The following is a 22,105-nucleotide window of genomic DNA, read 5'->3' as shown; positions in this document are numbered from 1 at the left end:
GCCGAGGGAACGGCTGGAGGGGGAGCGGGGGAAGGCAGAGGAGCGGGAGACTTCCCAGCAGTTTGGATAAGATTTTCCTTGGGCCACGGCGTGGGTTCCCCGGAACTCATCCCTCGCAGTCTGACGTGCTCCGAGCTTCCGGTCTCCATCTGGGCGCGAAGTGTAGCGCCTTTCCTGCTCGGGAAAACTAAGCGCGCACAGCTTCTTAGTTTTAGCTTCTTCTCCGCCTAAAGCTACGGAGCGGGCAGACGGGACTTTCGTCTGGACGTAATTCCCACCGCCCAGAGACAAGGCTGTCCCATCTCTCTCATTCGGGTCGTCTCGGATCCTTGCTACTCTAGGATCTTAAATACTCAGCCTCATGTTGCCGGGGGAACGTCATTGCGCTGCCCAACCCCGTAGATCCCCGCCCTCTTTCGCTTGCAGCAGCCTATAGGAACAAAGGCATTCAATCGGTAGGCGGGACGTCTCCTAAATGGTCCAATGGCAGTCGAGACTCTTGGAGCCCTTTGCCAGTCACGCGGCGGCGTAGGCGGGGTCTCCTGCCCGGACTTGAAGCCGCTGGGACCGACGCGCTGCAAGTTGTAAATCCATGCGGTGGGGGCTGTGGACCCTGGCTGCCCGGGCGGCCCGTGGGCCTTGCAGGTGGGTCGACCCGCGAAAGGGGTGTCACAGCGTGGGGGGCTGCTTGGACCCAAACCCACCCCTTAGGTTTGTAGAGTCCAAGTCCTCGCTGCAGAGCGCACATCTGGGTCACCTGCTCTCAGTCGCCCTGCCCCCAGCCGAGAGCCCCCGACCCCGCCGCACTCAGCCTCGCCGACGCGCTGACGTGCGTCCCCTCCTGTCCCAGCCTCTGCACGCGCCAGAGCAGCGCTGCCCAGGGCCTGGGCTCCGGGGCCACCATCTTCGCGCTCAGCTCAGGCCAAGGCCGCTGCGGCATCGCCGTGATCCGAACCAGCGGCCCTTCCAGCAGCCACGCCCTCCGGAGCCTCACGGCGCCCCGAGACCTGCCCCCGGCCCGCAGCGCCCGTCTGCGTCTGCTCAGCGACCCCCGCTCCGGGGAGCCGCTGGACCGCGCGCTCGTGCTCTGGTTCCCAGGTGAGGGGCCCCAGATCCCAACCTCCCGTAGCGCCCGTGACCCAGTTTTCCCTCCCCAGCAATTGCCCGGACCGTGCGTTGCACCTGACTCATCTCCTTGCCACACGAGGTCCCCACAGTTTCACGGGTGAGGACTGCGTGGAGTTGCACGTGCATGGAGGGCCGGCCGTGGTCAGCGGCGTCCTGCAGGCTCTGGGTGAGTCACAGTCTCAGGTTCGAGGCCTGGCTGTGTCGGTGGGCATGCCTGGGTGGGGACCAGGAGTCTCAGGCACCGGGGCCTTTCCTACAGGCAGCGTTCCAGGGCTACGTCCAGCCGAGGCCGGAGAGTTCACCAGGCGGGCTTTCGCCCATGGGAAGCTAAACCTGACCGAGGTGGAGGGGCTGGCGGATCTGATCCATGCGGAAACTGAGGCACAGCGGCGGCAGGCCCTACGGCAGCTGGACGGGGAGCTGGGCCAACTCTGCTGCGACTGGGCCGAGACCCTCACCAAAGCAAGTCCCCCATTTGCCCATTCCCTGCCTCAAAGACCCCACTTGTGCATTCCCAGCATGCAGACTCCCCACCCATTCTGTGTGTGAAATCTTCTGGCAGTGAGACCCTTGGGTTAAGCTAGAGCTGGGTACATTAGAGGGTGCAGCAGCGGGTTCCTTGACGCTTGCATTCCCGTCTTCCCGCCCTCCTCCTTAGGCTCTGGCCCACGTGGAAGCCTATATCGACTTCGGGGAGGATGACAACCTGGAAGAGGGTGTCCTGGAGCAAGGTGGGTCTGCCGGAGGGTGGAAGGTGCAGACAGGTGGCATTTTGGCTCCCAAAGTCTCTTCTGACTCCCTCCCTTCTGCCTGCCTTCCTCCACACACAGCGGACAGCAAAGTGCGGGCGCTGGAGGTGGCACTGGACACACATCTGCGAGATGCCAGACGTGGGCAGAGGCTCCGCTCAGGGGCGCACGTAGTGGTCACTGGACCTCCGAATGCGGGCAAGAGCAGCCTGGTGAACCTGCTCAGTGAGTAACAGGTGGGCAGGGGGCGGGGCCTGAGTGGGGCGAGGCCAGGCGTTCGGAGGCTTTGCTGCTCAGGTTTGGGGAAGGGGTCTGACCCAACGCTCTGTCCATTCAAGCCGTGGAGCTGGAGGAGGAGCTCTTGTGCCTTCATCCTGTCCCGTTCCTTTAACTCACTCCTCCCAGGCAGGAAACCTGTGTCCATCGTGTCCCCAGAGCCAGGGACCACTCGTGACGTGCTGGAAACACCTGTGGACCTGGCCGGGTTCCCTGCACTGCTGAGTGACACCGCAGGGTTGAGGGATGGTGTGGGACCCGTGGAGCAGGAGGGCGTGCGGCGTGCTCGTGAGAGGTGGGCAGGTGGCAGGGCTGAGGGAGGGGGACATGAGTCTCTTCCTCTGTCTTTTCTCCTTGTTGCATTTATTTTTCTTCCTGAATCAGAAAACGGTACTAAGCTCCTTTTCTCTGCCCCGCCTTGCCCCGTTGAGTTATGCCCTCCACCCCACCCACTGCAGTTCTGCTCCGCCTCCTCACTGCTCCACCCCATTGGGCTCTTCACAGCCCTTTGCCCTGGACCACGCCCCTTTGCTCTATGCCCCGCCTCCCTCTGCCCCGCCCTTTCTGGTAAGCCACGCCTCTCCGTCCCACCCATTGCGTTCTGCCCCGCCCCTCAGTACCCACAGCCCTTACTTGCTCGACTCAGGGCCAACCCTGGTTTCTTCTCTCTGTTCCCCAGGTTAGAGCAAGCCGACCTCATTGTAGCCGTGCTGGACGCCTCTGATCTGGCCTCTCCCTCCAGCCGCAATTTCCTGGACACTGTTGTAGTCCCTGGAGGAGGCCAGAGCTCCGGTGGTAGCACGCAGCGCCTCCTGCTGGTGCTGAACAAGTCCGACTTGCTGCCCCCCCAGGGCCCTGGCCCCTGTCCTGCCCTGCCACCCCACCTACTGCTGTCCTGCCTGACTGGAGAGGGGCTGGACGGCCTTCTGGAAACCCTGAAGACAGAGCTGGCTGCAGTGTGAGTCTCCCTTGCCCACTTCAAGCTGCCCCTGATCCAAGTTCAGATGGAGGCTAGCCGCTGGCTCTGGACCTGTCCCAGAGCCTCAGTCTATATCTGCAAAATGTCCCCTTCAAATCGTGCTTGCAAAGATTAAGGGGATCCTGGTGTCTTGTCCACAGGTGTGGGGACCCCTCCACAGGCCCGCCTCTCCTGACCAGGGCAAGGCACAGGCATCACCTGCAGGGCTGCCTGGACGCCCTCAGTCACTACAAGGGGGCAGAAGACCTGGCCCTGGCAGCTGAGGCTCTGCGTGTGGCCCGCAGGCACCTGGCCCACCTTGCAGGCGGAGGGGGCACTGAGGAGATCCTGGATGTCATCTTCCGGGACTTCTGTGTGGGCAAGTGAGCCACCTGCAGTCAGCTCAGGTCGGTGAGGTTCTCACACCGTGGAGGGACTGGACCCCATGAGGAAGCCAGGCGGCTGTCTTCAGGCCCTGAACTCCTGGCGGGCACTTGCTGGGCACTGGGAGCCACACATGGAGGCCCCGGCCTGTACCAGTGCTGGAGGTGTGGTGGAGCAGGGACAGACAGGAGGACCTCAGGTTGTTTGCTGCATGTTTTTGTTTCTGAAGTGCTGGAGGTGAACTTTGCCCAGCTAGGCCTCGCAGTCACTCTGCACTGAGCTATGTCCCCAGCCCTGTAGTTTTTTTTTGCAAGTACTAAAGGTGTGTGAAAAATTCAGGGGATGAGGAGTGTTTCCAGTGAGGGTCTCCTTACCTCCTCTCCCTGGGTCCCAGCTTTACGCAGACATTTCCAGAACTTCCTCTGCGTGTTTGCACACTTGCGGCTGCTCTGTCAACCAAACGTGTGTTTTATTTCTCTGTTCCTTCAGGGGGGTGGCTTGGTGCTGGGGATCACACCCAGGGCTTTGTGCTGGGCACTTGCTCTGCTTTGCCACAGGACTACACCCCAGCCCTGAAAACACGTGTTTGGCATATAAATTCCGCTGTTTATTGATGTGCAAATTGTGTTTCCTTTTTCAGTAAATGTTGAGATTTTGTCTCTTGTGTCTCAAAAGTGACTTGTAAGACGGGTGTGTTGCCACATGCCTGTGACGCCAGCTGCTGGGGGACATACAGGATGAAGGTTGGAGGCTCCCGGGCAAAGTTAGCCCTAGCAAGTGCGGGGCCCTGAGTTCAGTCCTCAGTTTAAAAGAAGTGACTTACAAAACGCAAGGGCCACCTCCCTCTCTAAACTTAGTCCTTTCATCCATCCGTCAAATATTTACTTAGAAGCCTGAACCACGCACATTTTTTCCCAGTGCTGGGCATGGACGCAAGCCTTGTACATGCTTGGTGAGTGCGCACAATGTGTTATGGAATAATGAAGGGGCTATTTCGTTCCAGTCTTATGGATGAGGAAACCGAGGCTCAGGGATGTGGTGCCTCGCCGGAGGTCCGTCCTTCCGTGTGGGGTTTGAGCACACCCCACCTGATTTGAGTTTGCCAGGTGCCTCCTGAGCAACCAGCACCTTGGGAGACTAGAGGAGGGACCCAGCTCTCTGCAGACCATCTGGTGGCTGCTGTGTGACCTTGCCATGGAGGAGACCTGGGCTGGCCGGGGACTTGATGGTGCCCTGCCCTACCAAGGTGACAGTTGTGCTGTGATCTGCATGAGAAGAAGGCCAGGCGGAGGAGGATGGGGAGCACCCCATGCAGAGGCACCGGACCTGCAAAGGCCCCACCACATTGCATCCAGGGTGTGGCTAGAGCCCTGAGAAAGAAGGAACTCTGCGGAGCCAGATATAATGGTGGCCAGCCAGCAGAGGGCGCCCTCCCCTCACAAAGGAGGTGCCCGGTCCTCCTGCCTTCCACTCTGGGAGCATCCAGGCCTCCACCTGGTGGCAGTGAAGTAGTGGCTCACTCCCTCCACAGAGTGGAAACTGAGTCCAGTGGAGCCAGGTCTCTTCCATAACCAGTAGATGTCCAGCAATGAAGGCACAAGCTCTAGCTTCAGGGGTCACCTGAGCTGTGTCCCAGACAGATGGAGGACATGAACAGGTCTTGATGCCCCCAGATTTCCCACCCACCCTGTTCCTCACAGATGTGTCCCTACTCGGTTGGTTTGTTTGTTCAACATGGAGGATGTGTAATCATAGCTACTCGTGCAGAGGCAGAGATCAGGAGGATTGAGGTTCAAGACCAGCCCAGGACAAATAGTCCTAAAAAACTCATCACAAAAAAGGGTTAGTGGAGTGGCTGAAGTGGTAGAGCACCTGTCTAGCAAGCGTGAGGCCCTGAGTTTCAAACCACAGTGTGGCCAAAAAAAAAGAGCCCGAGGCCCAGAGAAGAACACTCACGTGGCTGGGGTGCAGTCAGTGGTGAGCACTTGCCTGGTGTGTGAGGCCCTGGTTTCCTCCCAGTATCATAAAATAACCACCAGTGAGGTGGGCTGTAGTGGGGAGGGTTCAGAGCATTCCCAGGAGGCGTCTGGGACTGGGTGAGGATGAGGTGCACTTTGGGCAGGAGCCCTGCAGCCCTCATGGGGCCTGGCACACAGCTGCACTGAGGGCCTTGGCCACGGTCCCTTCTTTCCAAGAAGGGTGAGGTGGTTTGTGGGAAGCATCCGTGGGGGTTATTTATAGAGGCTGCAGGAAATCCCCAAAGAGTCAGCACCTCACCCGGAGGCGAGGCAGCTGGGCCTCAGGATCAGGGATCCAGCGGTTGCTCTCTGCGGGGTGATCAGCCCCCATTAGAGGCCTGTAGAGAAGTGCAAGCTGAGGCCAGCCGTTTCAGCCCTGGAAAGAGGGAGGATGCAACTGGGGGTGTCAGGGAGCAAGGGCTATGCCTGGAGCCTCAGAGGGCTGCCTGGAGGAGGGCTCTCTAATGCTGGGCCTCAGAGAAAGAGGAGTTTGTCAGCCCAGACAGAAGGCATTGGAGCCCGGGAGGGTCCCAGCCCTGAGGAGGAGGCCAATCTGAGGTACGTAGCCAGACCCCGTTTCAAAAAACAAAACAGAAAGGAAGGAAAGAGAGAGTGGTAGAGTTCCTGCCTAGCAAGTGCAAAGCACTGAGTTCAAACCCCAATATCACCAAAAAAAGAGGAAGAAAAAGAAAAAAGACATTTGAGTCTTGGTCAATCTTTAATCAGAAAAGTAAACATCCAGGAAACCTAGAGCCAAAGGCTACACGGTGTACAGAAGGCTAAGGAATTAAAATCTGTCCCAAAGGTGATGGGAGCCATGGAGGGTGTGTGAGCAGGGGAGGAGCTTGGTCAGCGTGTGTGATGGGCACAGGAGCCGTACTGAGGGCAGAGGCCAGGCTGGCCCCGGGACTGGGGTGGTGGGTCCTTGAATGCTGCAATGGCAGAGGCCGAGGCCAGGTGTGTGTACAGTTTTAGGGTCACTGGGACTGGAGGCAGGGTCTTGCTACTTTCCTCCAGCTTAAGAATTATACCCATTTCCTGGACATGAAAATGGAAGTTGAGACTGAGTGAGCCACAATTTCAACCCAGGCCTCCCATGGTGACTGGGTCTGGCCGGCATCATTGTCCTCCCAGGACTCCAGGCTGCCTGACCATTGGGCTCAGGGTCAGGGACGTCCCCATTTCCTTGGAGCCCCCAGAGCAGCCTGGCCGGCGGCCTGGCCAAGCTGACCCTCCTGGCCCGGCTTGGCGGAGCCCAGCCAAGTGTTTCCTGCTCGACGACGTCTCTCGCCTGAGTTTCCCCCGTTTCCGTATCCCGGAAATATCGCTTTGTCCTTCCAGACAACCTGCCTGAGCGCCTGCTGCCAGCCTGACCCCGAGACTCATCCCCTCCCCTCGGGATCCCGGGGGACAGAGGGCAGGACTGGGGGGGACGCTCGCATTCTAGACCCTTTTTCCCTTGAAAGCCATATCTTTTGTTCTTCGAATAAAATCCCAGGAACTGGGCTGCCAAGTTAAAGGATTTGTGCACGATAGGATTTTGTGTTTCTAAGACCAGTCCTGGCTACTTGGACCACGCATGCCTCCTGAGGGCTGGGATTATAGGTGTGGCCACTGCGCCTGGCTTTCTTAACTTTACTGCATTATCACCAAAACTTGCTTCTAGTAGCTCTGTGGCGTCGCAGTGTCCTTTCCCGGGCTGTGGTGCAGAGCGACCGCCCGTGCACCCCCTGTGCTGCAGGATCACACCTGCACAAAGGTGAGCAAAAGCACACGGCCTGGGATGGTGCAACATGGCTCCTGGGGCCACTCTCAGAGGAGAAAGCACCGTGGTTCACTCGGCCATTGTCAATGCCTGGGAACAATCCTAGAAAAGGCAGAGCGGCAGCGACAGTCACTTCATAGGGAAACACCGGCCAGATGTGGTGGCCGCACCTGTCCCCTCACCTGGGAAGGAAGCAAGAGGATCTCAAGTCAGGCCAACCTGGGGAACCCAGCAAGACCCTGGCTCAGAAAGCAGCTAAAAGAAACACTGAGTTTGGTGGTGATGCTGTCACGCTCAGTGCGCAGTCCTGTCCCTGAACGCTGAGGTGACAGTGACGCAGTCACTCATCACTGCTGGCATGTGTACAGGTGTGTGAGGGAAGCCATGGCGCCTGAGGTTCCCATCTCTCCAGCCTTCTCTTCCTCCTGAGCAGAAGTCACCACTCTGGAGCCTCTGAAGGGACAGCTGACATTTATTTATTGTCACTAGTATCTTCATGAGCCACAGGAAGGGGGAGCTGGCGGGCTCTGGGGGACCCTCACCCCTGGACCATGCCCTTTTGGAAGGGGGGCTGGAAACTCTCAAGGGGGGGCCTGGAAACCCTTAAGGGGGGCCTGGAAACTCTGGAGGGAGGAGGAGGCCAATGGCTTCCTGTTCTCACCTCCTGGCCAGGCCCGGGAGATAAGGAAGTCGGAGGAGGCTGGCGGCTGACACCAGGCTGTGCACAAGGGGACGCTGGGCTTGGCCCGGTGCAGGGCAGGGCAGTGACACCGAGTGACGTGGGGCCGAGAGTGAGGAGGGAATGCACGCGTGCAATGGTGGTGCTCTGCCACTGCCGTGTGAGCTTAGCGCTGAGTGGCCGTGACGCCATGGCGGCTTTGTGCGTGACATCATCGCTGTCTGACATCATCGCCAGGTCTGTGCCCAGGGCCTTGGGTGCACGTGGCTGTGAAGGGCAGTAGGGGGCAGCAGTCGTGTCCGGCACCCGAGGTCATGGACGGGGCCACCCCGGGGTCCTCCACCGTAGCCTTCTCAGCCACTGGGGAGAGAAGAGGACACAGCAGCTGGTCAGACAGACGGAGGACCTCACCAGGCCTGGAACAGGACAGCTGAGGTCCCCACCTCCCTCCTCCCCAGGCTCTATTGGCCCTTTGTGGACGCCTCCCGGAGCCCCAAGCCTCTGCTGCAGCCTGTCGGCCTGTCCCCAAAACTCCCCCGGGTGCTGGAGGCTGAGATCCTGCCCTAAAGCTGGCCACCCCTACTGCGGCCCCTAAGATAGGGCCAGCTCTCTCTTTTTTAATTTGTTCTGTTTTGAGACAGGGCAGCCAGGCTGGTCTCGAACTCACAAACCTCCTGCCTCAGCCTCCCGAGTGCTGGGATTCTGGATTCTGGTTCTTTTACCTGCACAGAACTGACCCAGGGCTTGAGCCTTCCTCCTTCCCATGAGTTTTCCAGTGAGGCTGCCCCTGCTCACACACCCTCCATGGCTCCCCAGTGCCCTCGGCCTGGAGACCTGGCATCCAAGGCTCCGTCCTTCTGCCTCTGCCAGGCCTCCCCGCCAGGGACTCCAGCCCTGCCAAGTCCCCACCATGCCAGAGCCTCCCCAGCGCTTCCGCCCCTGCCTCCCCCGTGGCCTGCACGAGCCATGGCTGTCTGGCTTAGGTCCTGCAGGTCAGGGGCTGGCGCTGACTCTGTTTCCTGGTGGGGGAGGAGGGACTGCTTCCGCTGCCCCCTCCCTTCCTTCCCTGCTCTTCCCTGGGGCCCCAGCGGCCTCACGTTCCAGCACTGGCTCAGGACCCCTCCCTGACTCTGGTCACCGACCCCCAAAACCCCCACCCCTGACGTTCCACACCCCTCCTGCCAGCCAGGGGGGCCAACAAGGGCCACCTCTCCCCACCTGGCACTGCTGGACCCGCAGTTGCCTGTACTCTGGCCCAGGTCCACCTCACCCTCCAGAGTTCTCTCCCCAGTGACCACAGGGAACCTGCGCAGGCCTGAACGGGCCAAGTCCCAGTTCTGCTCAGAACCTGCCATGGTCCCTGCTGTAGCCACAGCTGGCCTGAGGTGCCCCTGTCACCTGCCTGCCTGCCATGACCCCTGCACTCCACCCAAGCTCACCAAGCACGGCTCTGCCTGCCGCACCTTCCCAGGGTCCCCTCGGGGCCCCTCGCTCGCCTCCTTTAGGTCCCTGGTCACCTCCTGGGTGAAGCCTTGTGCTGCCCCGAGGAGGGTCTCACTTCCTGTCTGTCCAGTCACCGCGGGCTCAGTCGTCTGCCCTCACGTGGCTCCCACTACTCCATGAGCCACACACGGGGCTGGCGCCGAAGCACTGCGCGAGACACGAGGAAACGCAGGCTGGGATGTGAGCCGGGGCAGACGGCACCTGAGGCCTCCATGCTCAGTTCTGCTGTATCCAGCCACATAGCCCTGGGCTCAGTTTACCTAATATTTTGATCAACTGTGTGGCTTTTGGTTTTGGCAGCACTGGGGTTTGAACTCAGGGCCTCACACTTGATAGGCAGGGGCTCTACCACTTGAGCCCTGTTTTGTGTTGTCTTCTTCCAGACTGGATCTCACGAACTATTTGCCAGGCTGGCTTTGAACCTCGATCCTCCTGATCGCTGCCTCCCGAACAGCTAGGATTACAGGCGTGAGCCACCAGGGCCCCCGGCAAATTATGCTTCTTTGTTTGTTTGTTTGTTTGTTTTTTAAATGTCCTCCTTCTGAGACAAGGTCTGGCTGTGAAGCCCAGGCTGGCCTTGAACTCGTGATCCTCGGCCTCCTGAGTGCTGGGATCACAGGTGTGGTGCTCAGAAACCTTTGAAAATACATGTGCAAATGGCACCCCAGTGAAGAAAAGCCAGTGGGGCTGTCATCAACAGAGTGATGTCACACGGTGGGGGTCCCTGTTCATCCCACGCACCGCGGGAGTAGGCGCAGACCAGCTGCCCGGCACCGGGGTGGGTGACAGTGCCGGGCCGTGAGGCTGGGCAGCAGGGTCACTGGAGCCCGGAGTTCAGGGCAGCCTGTGCCACACAGCGGGACCGGCTCAAAATAACCGAGTGCGTAAAGAAAGAAGTCGATCGGTGGGGAGATAGGGCGCTGGCTGAGCCGGACCTGACCCTGGGCCTCTCCCCACTGGAAGGCCAGACAGAGGTCCTTCCTGCCACCCGAGGGAGACACAGGAGGGACCGGGGCTAAGTGCCCATTGTTTTCTCAGCAGGGGACGTCACTTGGGGTAAACAATGTCGAGTGCTTTCCCGGTTCTCAGCCAGGGCCGGACAGTCCTGGGCTGGGAGCCCGACCCCATGCACGACACCGCTGGGCCTCAGTTCCCTGCTCTGAGAAATGGATTAATGATAGAATCTCCTTCCTCACCACGCCGGCTTCAGGCCAAGACAAGAGAAGGAAACTGCCTCTGCCTTGGGGGCTCCTCAGGGCTCAGTTCCCTCCCTGCGGGCTGGGGGACCAAGGGGCTCATCCAGAGCAAGAAGGGGGGGGCGGCTCTGCGAGGCGATGAGCCCTCCATGACAGAGCCATGCCGAAGAACCGAGGCACACGGGAGCCAAAGGCAGGAGCGTCACGAGTTCCAAGCTAGCCTGGGCCACATAGGGGAAAAAAAAAAGGATGGGGCAGGGAGGGAGGGGGAGACAGAGAGAGGGAGGACACGGAAAGAAAGAGAAGGAAAGAAAGACAAGCTGGGCACCCCTGGCTCACGCCTGAAATCCTAGCTACTTGGAAGGATGGTATCAGGACCAGTTCTTTGACAAACCAGGCAAAAAAGTTCCCAAGACCCCATCTCAACCAAGTAGCTGGGAGTGGTGGCACACACCTGGAGGGTGGTGGTCCAGGCTGGCCTGGGCTAAAAGCCAGACCCCATCTTCAAAAATAACCAGAGCAAAAAAGGCTTGGATTGTGGCTCAAGCGGTAGAGCGCCTGCTTTGCAAGTGCAGAGCCCTGAGTTCAAACCCCAGTCCCACCAGAAAAGAAAGGAAGAAAGGAATGAGGAGGAGATGAAGAGGTGCTTCAAGTGGGGCCTGGCCACAGTGACCCTGTCCATCTGCCCAGAAAGCCACATTCAGCACCCAGGGCTGCCATGGACCCAGGGTGCTCACGGTCAGTGGAGATGTTGGGGTCACAGAATTTGACTTAAAGTCCAGCATCTCCCTGACCCTCGGGGGTAACTGCAAGTGGAGATGTGGGTCCAGACTAGGTCACTGACCACAGGAGTCACCGGGATCCTGGAGGGAGCACAGGGTGTCCTTGGGCAGTGCCCTGAGTCACCTTCCTGGTGACGCACAGACAGGCTGTTTCCAACAGATGAGCGGCTGGGATGGGGTGAAGGGGCACGGGGCCATGACAGGGCGTGTGCCCCTTGCTCTGGACACTAGCCGTGCAGTGCGTGTCCAGGCCTTGACACCAGGGCTCCTTTTCTGTGACACGGGGTCTCACTATATGGCCCAGGCTGGCCTCGATCTCTCCATCACAGGCGTGACCTCCATTTTTGTACAGTTGGAACGTGAGACTCAGGTGCCCATTACCTTCACACCCAGTGCAACCTCTGGGCCGCCGCACTGGCTGTTCCTGCAGGCGGGGACACTGTTCCTGCGTCTCCTCCCCGAAGCCCTGCCTTGCCGGTGTGGAGCTGGGGCCTGGGCTCAGGGCCCAGGTCTGCCACCTGCTCCCTGGCTGTGTCACCTGGAGTCAGGTGCAGCCCTGTCTGTGCCTCACTTTCCCTGTCCATAGCCAAGCTATGTCATGAAGATCAACTGAGTTAATCGTGAAAGTGCTTAGAACAGGGCAGACCTAGCCCTGGCCACACCTATAAACCCAGGAAGATCGTGAGTTCCAGCCCAGCCTGGGCTGCACAGTGAGACCTGGCCTCAAAGAACCAAAACACAGCAAGCAAAGTTCACAGTAAGTGCCTAATAACTGCAGGCTCTTTGCTTCTCTCATCACACCTTGTTCCTTGCTTGTCCTGCCCACTACTTAGGGAGTGTCACGAAGACAAAACTGGGTGTGTCAGGATGACTACTGGGTCTTCCGGGCTCAGCACAAGACCTGGTATTCAGTAGGTGCTCAATTAAGGGAGCAGCAAGCATGAGCTCATCCTCCCTCCACCCCGAGTCTCACCTAGGCTTGTCCGCAGCCCCGACACTCAACAGCCAGCCTTACCTGGATGGGACCAAGGGGTTGACTGCAGGGGATCGCTGGGAGTCCAGGATCCTCTTCTTGAATTCCTCCAGGTCTGCTGGGTCTGTGGGGAGGGGGGCTCAGGCTTGAGACATGTCCCAGCAGTCTGGGTGGAAGGGACCCTCCATTTCCCTGACCCTTCCCTCTGTCACTCACTGATGGGTGGCGGGTTGGCAGCTGTGACCACAGGTCTTGGCAGGGTCACCGGCTGGGACTGTGGGAAGAAGGAAGAGGGGCGGGAGGTGAGCGGGGCTGGGGACCCTTGCTGCCCTTGGAGACCTGGGTGCTGATGTCCTTCTGGGCCAGCAGAGGCCCCTTGCAGAATGACACACACGGTAACAGTGCAGTCGCCCACCATGAGTCCTCAGTGGCCTGGGGACCCGGCACCGGCTTCCCACGCAGGTCCCAAAGCCCGTTCTGCAGAGCTCAGCTTCCGAGGCCTCCCTCACCCTCACCACCTTGCTCCAAGAGTGACCAGCGGGGTCTGCTCACCTGCCCCATTCGTCCAGCAGCAGCACCCAACCCCAAGTGCCACCCTCGGACCGCAGAGCTGATCCCAGCCCAGCCCAAACCCCACAGGGATCCGACTTGTCCAGCTGAGACTCAGCCATAACTGTGCCCTGTCCCCTGTCCCCTAGACCGACTGCTGGGCAACCCAGCCCTGGGCTCCACCATGGCCACCTCAGACCCCAGCCCCAATTCTGTCAAATTCACCCTGCAGGCCTCAACCCAACCCCATCCCAAAGCAACCACAAAAGTCTCCGTCCACCCATCCAGTCCCAAACCCAGAGGCACCCTGCCATGTTCAGTCCTAACTCGATGTAACCCTTCCGGCCCGTGCGCTGACCCCAACACCGAGGGACTCTCAAGGGACTCTGACCACCCAACCTAGCGGTGAGCTCCCAACTCCAAACTCAGGTTCATCGTCTAACCTCGGACGCCCTCCAAACTCAAGCTGGACACCAAGGCCAACATGGCCTTGCACCCTCATTCTGGGCCCCAAGCCCACCTTGGCCTTGAGGCAGGTGTCCAGGGCGGTGGCCCTGACGTCCACCTGCATCTTGAGCTGCTCCACCTCGCGCTTCTTCCCCTCCAGCTCCTTGGCCAGGGAGTCGCGCTCCCTCCGCAGAGCGGCCTTCTCCTCCAGCGCCAGCTGTGTCTGCCGGGCGCACTCGGCCTGCAGCTTGGCCTCCCGGGCCTGGGCCTCCTTCTCGGCCTTGGCCTTGGCCTCCTCACTGGCCCGCAGGCCCCGCTCCACTTCCAGCTTCTGGCGCTGCAGGTCCGTGTTCTCGCGGGCCACGCGCTCCACGCCAGACCGCAGGCTCCGGACCAGCTCCTCCACCTTGCTGGCCATGAGGCTGGGCATGAGGTCACAGCTCCTGCGGATGGAGCTCAGCTCGGAGCCCAGCGGGTGGTAGCCGAAGCCCAGCGAGTCCAGCGAGCGCGGGATGATGGAATCCCGCCACAGGCTGCGCAGGTCCGCCTCGAACTTGTCCTTGTCCAGCTGGAGGCACAGGGCCTGAACCTTCTGCAGCTGCTGCTGCCCCAGCTGCTGTTCCTGTCGCAGCAGCTCCTGGACCTTGATGCACTCGGCCAGCTGCCCCTCGGCCATGCGCTTGGCTGTCCCCAGGCCGTCCTTATCCTGGGCACACATTGCCTTCTCCTTCACCAGCTCCAGCTCCAGCGTCTTGCTTTTCTCCCCCAGCTTCAGGATCAGGGCTGGGGGGACAGGGTGAGCAGATCCCAGAGGGTTGGGAGGGTCTGGCCAGGAGATCCCCGTCCCCCCGTCCCCCGTCCCCACCCCACGCTGGCCACACTCACCTTCGCAGCTGCGGTTCGACTCCTTCAGATTGTCCTGGCACTGCTTCTCGCTCAGGATGATGGCCGCGATGTACTGCTGATAGGTGAAATAGGTGACCTGCCCCAGGGAGGGACACAGGACAGAGCTCAGCACCACTGAGCCGGGACGGACAGGGGTGTTCTGCAGCTCCTTGTCCCTCGTCTCAAGGCTGGCCCTTAGCTGACACCCAGGACCGTGGGACAGGGACAGAAACCGGTGGGGATGCTCCCAAGACTCAAGCTGGACACCAAGGCCAACGTGGCCTTGCAACCTCGTTCCGGGCCCCAAGCCCACCTTGGCCTTCAGGCAGGTGTCCAGGGCGGTGGCCCTGACGTCCACCTGCATCTTGAGCTGCTCCAGGAGCTGGAGGGGAAGACTAATGAGCCAGAGGTGTAGACAAAGTGAGTCGCCCCAAACGTGAAGGGTGACAAGAAAGGGCTCCTGGAGCCTCAGGCCCCTCTGCACCCCTGGGAGCTCGCGGGGTCATCGCCCACCTCCTCCAGGCCTCAGGCCAGAAACCAAGCCACGGACAGAAAAGCTGATGAAACCGAGAGGAGAGGAGAGAGAGAGGCAGAGAGAGAAGTGACAATCTTTGAGGAGATGGCTGATTTTCCGATTCAATCATCACGCACTGTGTATATGCAGGGAATCATCACGCCACACCCCGCAAGCAAGTACAAATATCTTACACCAATAAAAAGCTTGAAACTTGTTGGCACTGAGCTCCTTTGCAGAGCTGCCACTGTGTTTCTTCCTCTAATAAATCTGTTCCTGCTCTCCATCTTGGTAAATTCTTTTTCCAACCCAAGGCTCAAAAAAACTAAAATGCTTAAAAGAAAGAAAACGTAGATCTGGGGTATAACTCAAGTGGTAGACAGCTTGCTTTCCCACTCATAGTACAGAAGGAATGGGGAAGGGGAAGAATAGAAAACCAGCGGTACTCTTCAGAGTTGTCTGTCTGTCTGTTTTTGCCACACTGGGGTTTCGACTGAGGGCCCCACACTTGCTAGGCAGGTGCTCTACCAGCCCTCAAAGCTTAAAGTTTAAAAAAATCTAACTGAAGCCCAGCATGGTGGCTCACGCCCTAATCTCAGCTACTCAGGAGGCAGAGATCAGGAGGATCACGGTTCTAGGCCAGCCCCTGGCAAATAGTTCATAAGACTCTATCTCAAAAAAAAAAAAAAAAAAACCATCACAAAGCAGGGCTGGCGGAGTGGCTCAGTGGTGGAGCACTGCGTAGTAAGCGTGAGGCCCTGAGTTCAAACCCCAGTGCTGCTGAGAGATTTTTCTAAAAACCTAGAAAGGGGTAGAGTTGTCTTAACATGGGTGAGGTGCTGAGCTAAAGTCCCAGCTCCAATAAATAAAAAATCCAGAATCTTTTTTCATTTGTTTTTTTGGGACAGTGTCTTTGTGGCTGGCCTGGAACTCGCTGTCCTCTGACTCCCCGTCCTCCTGCCTGTTTCTCCAGTGCTGGGGTCACTGGCGTGAACTGCACAGAGAATCTGGGGCGTCTGATTCTCTGTGCTGGGGAGTCGGCGTTCCTGGACGCGTGACAATCTTAAATCTGATGACCCTGGACCAGGTGGCCGGATGGCCGCACTTGCCCGGGAAAGTCCAAATGATTCCCAGGAACCATTGACTCTGAGGGGCCTGGCTCTGGCCTGGAGGGATCTGGGGGTACCCACTGTATTCTAGGGGAATGAGGGGGGTCCATCCTGCTGTAGGGATCTGGGGGTACAGGATCCGTGCTGTGGTTCTAAAGGGGTTCAGCTCTACCCTGGGGTTCTGGGGAGAGAAACCAATCCAGGAGGTCCAAGGGGGAGAGAGGGCCCTGCCCCAGGGCTCTGAGGTGTGCACACCCCTCTGCAGTGCAAGTCTGAGGCAGGAGGCTGGGGAGATGACATGGCAGGTCTGGGGGAGGAGGCACAGCCCCCCCTACACACAGGCCTGCCCTGGAGTCAGAAGGGCTGAGCCCTTTCTCCTGCACAGTGGAGGGCTGGGTGTTCTGACACCTGCCAGGGGTTGCTTCCTCAGAACCGGACACAGTCAACCAGGACACTCCCTGCAGGACCACCAAAGTCACCTCCCCTCACCCAGACCTCCCAAATCAGTCCAGCCCTCGCCTCCCCTCCTCATCTCAGGGTGAGCAGGAGCCCCTGATGGGAGCCAGAGTGAGGGACAACGGGTGACTGTCCAGAGTATGTCACAGGAGCCAGTCTCCCTGCAAAGCCACCTGTGGGCCTGTCTCTGCCCCTGGGGAAAAGTCCCTCCCCTGTCAGCCTTCCTTTTAACTTCTCCCTACCAGGGGGGAAGAGCATCTGCTTAGCAGGTTGAGGCAAGATGGCTTTTCTGCAGCCAATAGCAGAGGAGGCAGAAAGGACTTAGCCCATTTTGCTCTGGTTACTTGGGAGATGGGGTCTCAGAATTTGCCTAGGCTGGCCTCGAACCTTGATGCTCCCGGTCTCAGTCTCCCAAGTAGCTGGTGCCTGGCTATTAATTTTTTTTCCTTTTTTGAGACAGTGCCTCGCTGCGCAGCCAGGCTGCCCATCGCCCTGCCTCTGCCTGCGGAGTGCTGGGGTCACAGCCGTGGCCACCTCAGCAGCTATGAATCTGCTTGCGTGTGCAGTGCGGGGGATGGAGCCCAGCACTGATCATGCTGGACAAGTGCTGCACGACTGAGCTGCACCGTCAGCCCAACCTCCAAGTTTTTAAACGGCCTGTACTCAGGTGTTTCATTATTGCAAAAGAAAGAGTAAGATGGGGCATTCTTTCGTCAGTCATGCAAGTCCCAATGTCGCGTGGGACACGCTGGTATTAACAATGTCTGTCTGGGGTGCAGTGCCGAGCCTGGGCCTTCCCTGCAGATCCAGGTGCACACGGGGCGGAGCTGGGGATGCGGGGTGCAGAGACTGGGCCCTCCCTGGGGACGCGGGTGCGGACTCCCCGCCTTACCCGGTCGGCCTGGCACTGGCGGAAGCTGGCGTTGATGCGCTCGAGGTCGCGGCGCGCGCCCAGCAGCAGCTGCATGATGGCGTCCTTGGCGGTGGCCGTGAGGTTCAGCTGCTTGGTGAGGTTGCTCTGCGCGGCCGACAGCTGCTGCACCTGGCCGTACAGCTCGTCGGTCCGGCGCTCGGTGGCCCTCAGGTTGGACTCGGTGCTCAGGTGCACGTTGCCGTAGACCATGAAGAGCACGAGGCCCATGATGACCAGCAGCTGGATGAGCGAGGCGAAGAGGAAGAAGTAGCGCAGGTAGAACCAGCAGCCCCGCGCCGCGCCCGCGCGCGCGTACGGCCCGCGCTCCATGGCCAGCCGCATGCTTCCCGCGCCGCCGCCCGGCCCCGCTTTATCCGCCCGCTCCCCCCGCCTCCTTCCTGCAGGAGGAAACGCCGCTCACCGCCCCGCCCGCCCGCCCCGCTGCGCCTCGGTTTCCCCGGGGCGCGGTTCTCTGCGCTCTGCGCAGCGCACCCAGCACCCGGGCCCGAGCGGGGCCCACGCGTGACGCCCGCGCCTGTGCACGGCCGGGCGGACTTGCAGGACGTGCTCCATAATGGCACGTGTGCCGCCGGCTCCCCGAGCTCCTCATCCCGCCAGGCACAGCAGGCGCTCAGTAAGTGCTGCAGGATGCCTGTGCCTCAGTTTCCCCCTCCGAGATGGGGTTTGCCTGGCTGGCCCTGTGGCTGGGCTGGGACAACCCGAGAGCAAGGGTCTGCTGTTACCAACCCCACTCTTATTTGGGGTTCGGTGAGACAGGCAGTGGAAGTGTGGGTACCTGAGGGCTGAGCGTCCCCCGATGCTCAAAACCCAGTGGGGATCTCCTGGGGTCACTGAGGGTCAGTCCCCAGCAGACATGGAAGGGATTTCAGGTTCAAGAGCAAAGGAGCAAAGTGTTCTGGGTGTGTGTGCCCCCCTCTCCCTGCCCCAGGAGCTCCAGGCAAACTTCCTGTGACCCCTGATGCCAGGGCCCCCCAATAGGACCCAGGCCTTGGGGACTGTTACACAGACACCCCCAGCCTGATGGGCTCAGGGCTGGCTGCAGGGAGCACCACGGAGCTGGAATGGAGACTGGGCCCTGGGCAGGTGACAGTCATGTGGTGCTGCCCACTGCCAGTGGGGGACACAGCAGGGCAAAGCTGGGCAGGGGACCCATCCCCCATTGGCCAGGGTGACAGGGGAAGGGTCCTCCAGGGTGTGCTCAGCGCAGCGGGTGGAGGGCTGAGAGGGAGGAAGTTCCCAGGGGCGGCAGGAAACCCGCGCTGACCTTTGGCCTTTGCAGCTACCCTGTGATTCCTGATTCCAGACCCACTGCAGCCAGCAGGCTGGTGGAGGAAGAGGGTTGGGGGCTTCAGCTGCTGCCCAACCAGCCATGTCTCCAGGTTGGCCAGGCCCACCCAGAGCTCCCAGACCCGGGCAGAGCACACAGGGTGACAACGCGGGTGGGGCTCCACTTAAGTGCTGGCTATGCCACGTGCCAGCTGTGTGACCTCGGACGAGTGACTTCCTCTCCTGGATTTTGTCCTGTCTAAGGAGGAGGCACAGAGCCTGTTGCGAGGCCCCTGGTGCAGGGCCAGCCTTAAAGGGCGGTGGATTTTAGGGGGGACCAGCCACAGCCCCACAGACCCTGCCTGTCTGACACCAGGCTGGGGACACAGGGAAGCGCTGGAGTCTTGGCCTGTGCGACAATGACGGGGGCGGGTGGGGGCAGGGCAGGGCCACCGCCAGGAGGTGTGACAGTCACAGTGTGCACTTGGGGTCTTGCCTGTTGCTCATGAGATGTGGAAAGTGTAAGAATGTGAATTCAGCTGATAAAGAAAAAAGGCAACCTCAAACTCCCAGAAAGTCAAAAGGCGCCTAGACTTGATGAGGTAAAAGTTACATTTGGGGCAATTGTTGCAAGAACCCAAGCTGGCATTTGTAGCCAGCTCAAAACAATGTTCCGTTTCCTTTTCTTTCTGAGATGTTTTGTTCTGTGTCACACTCGGCACAGCGAGAACAGAACTGGTCAGAACCACCGATCCAGGTGATGGACAGACAGGGTTATGAGCAGGGGTTCTCTCAGAAGTGGCCTTGGTGACCGCATGGCGATGGAGAGACGGATTCTAAGAGCAGCGTGAGGCAGACACCTTTCTTCTGCCCCTGGCCTCCCTGGGCACACAGCTGTTGACGTGGACCCTGGCCTCGTCTTCCTTCTTCTCGTTGTCAGCCTGGGCCTCATGTCCCCCGATGCTAAGGCCAACAGGGCATGTTCTGACTTGCACTCAGGCTGGTCTCGAACTCACGATCCTCCAGCTCCCGCGTGCTGGGATTGCAGACAAGGCCACTGAGTCTGGCTGATGACGATCCCACACCTTTCATTCATGTTTCTCGGTTGGGTGGCGGGTGTTTTCAGCTAGACTTTTTTAACAGGGAAAGTAACGATGGAGTCCCTCTTTGAGCTGTTAATTTTTTTTCTCTGCTAAGCCAGGGCTGTGCCACTGTCAAGCCCCAGCCCGATCTGGAACCACTTCCGTCACCACGATAGCCATGGCGGGCATTGAGACACTTTCTAAGTTCCTTTTCAATGAACAGAAGATCTGAAATCAAATCTCCACAAATGAAATGTCTTGGTGTCAACACCAGCACCCCACGTTTGCCTAGCTGTCACCAATCTGCCCTTCAAGGAAGTTTGTTTCTGTCAACACTCCTGCCAACCATCGCTAAGACTCCTTAAGACACTGAAAACGTCCCTCCTGTGTCCCCACAGAGAGAGGGCCAGCGCTGCACAGGGAGCAGGGAGCCGAGCGGGAAGCATCGGTTTTTTTCCTGGAAACACTTTGTCATCTTCAGGAAGCTGGCGGACCCTCTGTGTCCCCCTGGGGCGCCACGGTCTGACAGGTCTTACACCCCCACCCCCACCCCCCGTTTCTAAATGGAAAACAATCAATTCAGCTTGAGTTGTTTGCTTAGGTGGAGAAGGAAGTCAACTGTGTGTCACTTGCTGAAGGGACAACTGAAGTCCTCAGGAGACAGGAGGTTTAAAAAATCACACGAGCTCAGGAAGACTCTGGGTTTATTTATATTTCTGAGATACGGCCCGGCCTGTAGTCGGGGGGCCTCATGGTCCTCGGAAGGTTCCTAAGGAAGCAGTGGTGTCAGCAAGGTTCACAGTCCCCTTTGCAGCAATGTGGTCTTTGGTTTTCTGGTGAAATTAGGTTTTGTAGTTTGGGGGCGACAGGGATACAGGCAGCCCGTACTGTGTGAGACTCTCCGCCCAGCTTCCATGACTGGGATGGGAACGGGGTGGATAACAGGTCCCTGTGTCCTGGATGACCAGTCCAGGTCCTGACCTGTCCACGATTGCTCTGGGCTTTTTGTTGGTGATGGTACTGGGATATTTTCGTGTGTGTAAGGTACTGGGATTTGAACTCAGAGCCTATACCTTGAGTCACTTCACCACCCCTTTTTTGTGAAGGGTTTTTCAAGCTAGGGTTTCGTGAACCATTTGCCCAGGCTGGCTGCAAATTGTGATCCTCCTGACCTCTGCCCCCCGAGTAGCTGGGATTACAGATGTGAGCCACCGAGCTTGGATTCCCATCACTGTCCCCAAAGCCTCAGGAGCTCTGCTGGCAGCCACAGCAGGGCAGAAACAAGTGGATACCACTCAGTGGAGCATCACTGACCTCCTGTACATGAGGCCATGGACCTCGTCCTAATAGAGAGATGCTTACAGATGGAGATGACCAGCAGAGACCCAGGGGACCATTCGAAGGGAGGGAGGACAGGGGGTGGGGTGAGGGTGTTGTTGGCCCTGTGGGTGGCGGCAGGGGACGTGGGGGAGTTGGTGGTGAGTGGCAGCAGGTCCCATGCCCCCTGCACCTGGGGTGGCAGAGCTTGCTCTGTCCGACTCACGAGGTCCTCACGACTCTCTGCCGGTGGTGTGGGGCTCAGAGCCCCAGCCATTGCCCCCTCTTCCCAGTGTCCTGTGACAGCTCCATTGCCCTCCAGTCCCACTGCAACTTTCAGGGAGCTCAGAGGGAGGAAGAGGTGGAGGAGGCACAGAAGATGACCAATAATGACAAGACTTGACCCCGTCCACCCCGGGCCCCACGGCCATGCCTGGAGGGACCCCAGCTGGGGAGAGGCTGGCCTCCAGCCTCCAGCCTCCAGCACTGGCTGCTCTGGGCTCCTGTTTGCTTCTGGATTTCCCCAACTTGGGGACTCTTTAGCTGCAGTCTGGGGCGACCCCTAGTGGCCAGAGCTCAGCACAGCAGCCACGTCGTGGTCACTTGCCACCCACCTCTGCCTTGCTGCCAGCATTGAGGCTTCAGGTTCCCATGCCCCTCTCTCCACCAGCCTCTCAGGCATTTTTAAAACAAATTCTAATCTTAAAAGGCAGTACGTGAGTATGATATTTAAAATGCAAACTGTACAAAAGGTATACAGAGGAAGGTGAGACGGTGACTCCCGCCAGCCTCCCAGGGGCCGGGAGCACTGCACAGCCTCCCTCCCAAGTCCTGGGATGATGGTCCCTCCTGGTCCTTCAGGTGGTTCTCAAGGCACACAAGTGCCCACTCTCCCGGTTTTCCCATTGATGTGTCTTGGAGGTCAGCTCCTGCCTTTTCAACAGCTGCATAGTAGTCCACAGATGGATGGATGGACACTCATCTAAACCGTGGCCAGCTGGTGGACCTCAAGGTTGTTTGCAATTGTCGGCAATTACCAAGAATGTGTTAGCAAAGGTTCTCCTGCACCCTCCCTGCCTCTTTGTTTCCTTTTTAAAAATAAACAACTTTTTATTTTGGAATAGCTGGATTACAG

The 22,105-nt window shown here is 59.1% G+C and overlaps 2 protein-coding genes across 4 annotated transcripts; one reads left to right on the top strand and one right to left on the bottom strand.

The window, feature by feature from the left end:
* The first annotated feature begins 59 nt into the window (after positions 1-59).
* Positions 60-4,152, top strand: LOC141420281 (5-taurinomethyluridine-[tRNA] synthase subunit GTPB3, mitochondrial-like). 3 transcript variants are annotated; one of them, XM_074064554.1, is made up of 9 exons: positions 62-645; positions 851-1,098; positions 1,208-1,294; positions 1,388-1,590; positions 1,787-1,859; positions 1,959-2,102; positions 2,283-2,448; positions 2,833-3,111; positions 3,273-4,152. In XM_074064554.1, the coding sequence occupies exons 1-9, from the start codon at positions 593-595 to the stop codon at positions 3,496-3,498; spliced, it is 1,479 nt and encodes a 492-aa protein (XP_073920655.1). In that variant the 5' UTR covers positions 62-592; the 3' UTR covers positions 3,499-4,152. The 3 variants fall into 3 exon arrangements, with proteins under 3 accessions (XP_073920654.1, XP_073920655.1, XP_073920656.1); XM_074064553.1 differs by having other exon boundaries at positions 60-645; positions 1,787-2,102; XM_074064555.1 differs by lacking the exon at positions 851-1,098 and having other exon boundaries at positions 1,158-1,294.
* A 3,580-nt stretch (positions 4,153-7,732) lies between these two features.
* LOC141420282 (plasmalemma vesicle-associated protein-like) lies at positions 7,733-17,659 on the bottom strand. The gene is made up of 6 exons (XM_074064556.1): positions 17,264-17,659; positions 14,293-14,389; positions 13,481-14,190; positions 12,628-12,685; positions 12,454-12,535; positions 7,733-8,317 (listed from the first exon to the last, which is right to left on the bottom strand). The coding sequence occupies exons 1-6, from the start codon at positions 17,624-17,626 to the stop codon at positions 8,311-8,313; spliced, it is 1,317 nt and encodes a 438-aa protein (XP_073920657.1). The 5' UTR covers positions 17,627-17,659; the 3' UTR covers positions 7,733-8,310.
* Positions 17,660-22,105: the final 4,446 nt, after the last annotated feature.

This window comes from Castor canadensis, unplaced genomic scaffold (genome assembly GCF_047511655.1).
Source record: "Castor canadensis unplaced genomic scaffold, mCasCan1.hap1v2 HAP1_SCAFFOLD_88, whole genome shotgun sequence".
Taxonomy (NCBI): domain Eukaryota; kingdom Metazoa; phylum Chordata; class Mammalia; order Rodentia; family Castoridae; genus Castor; species Castor canadensis.
This window is presented reverse-complemented; position numbering and strand designations above follow the sequence as displayed.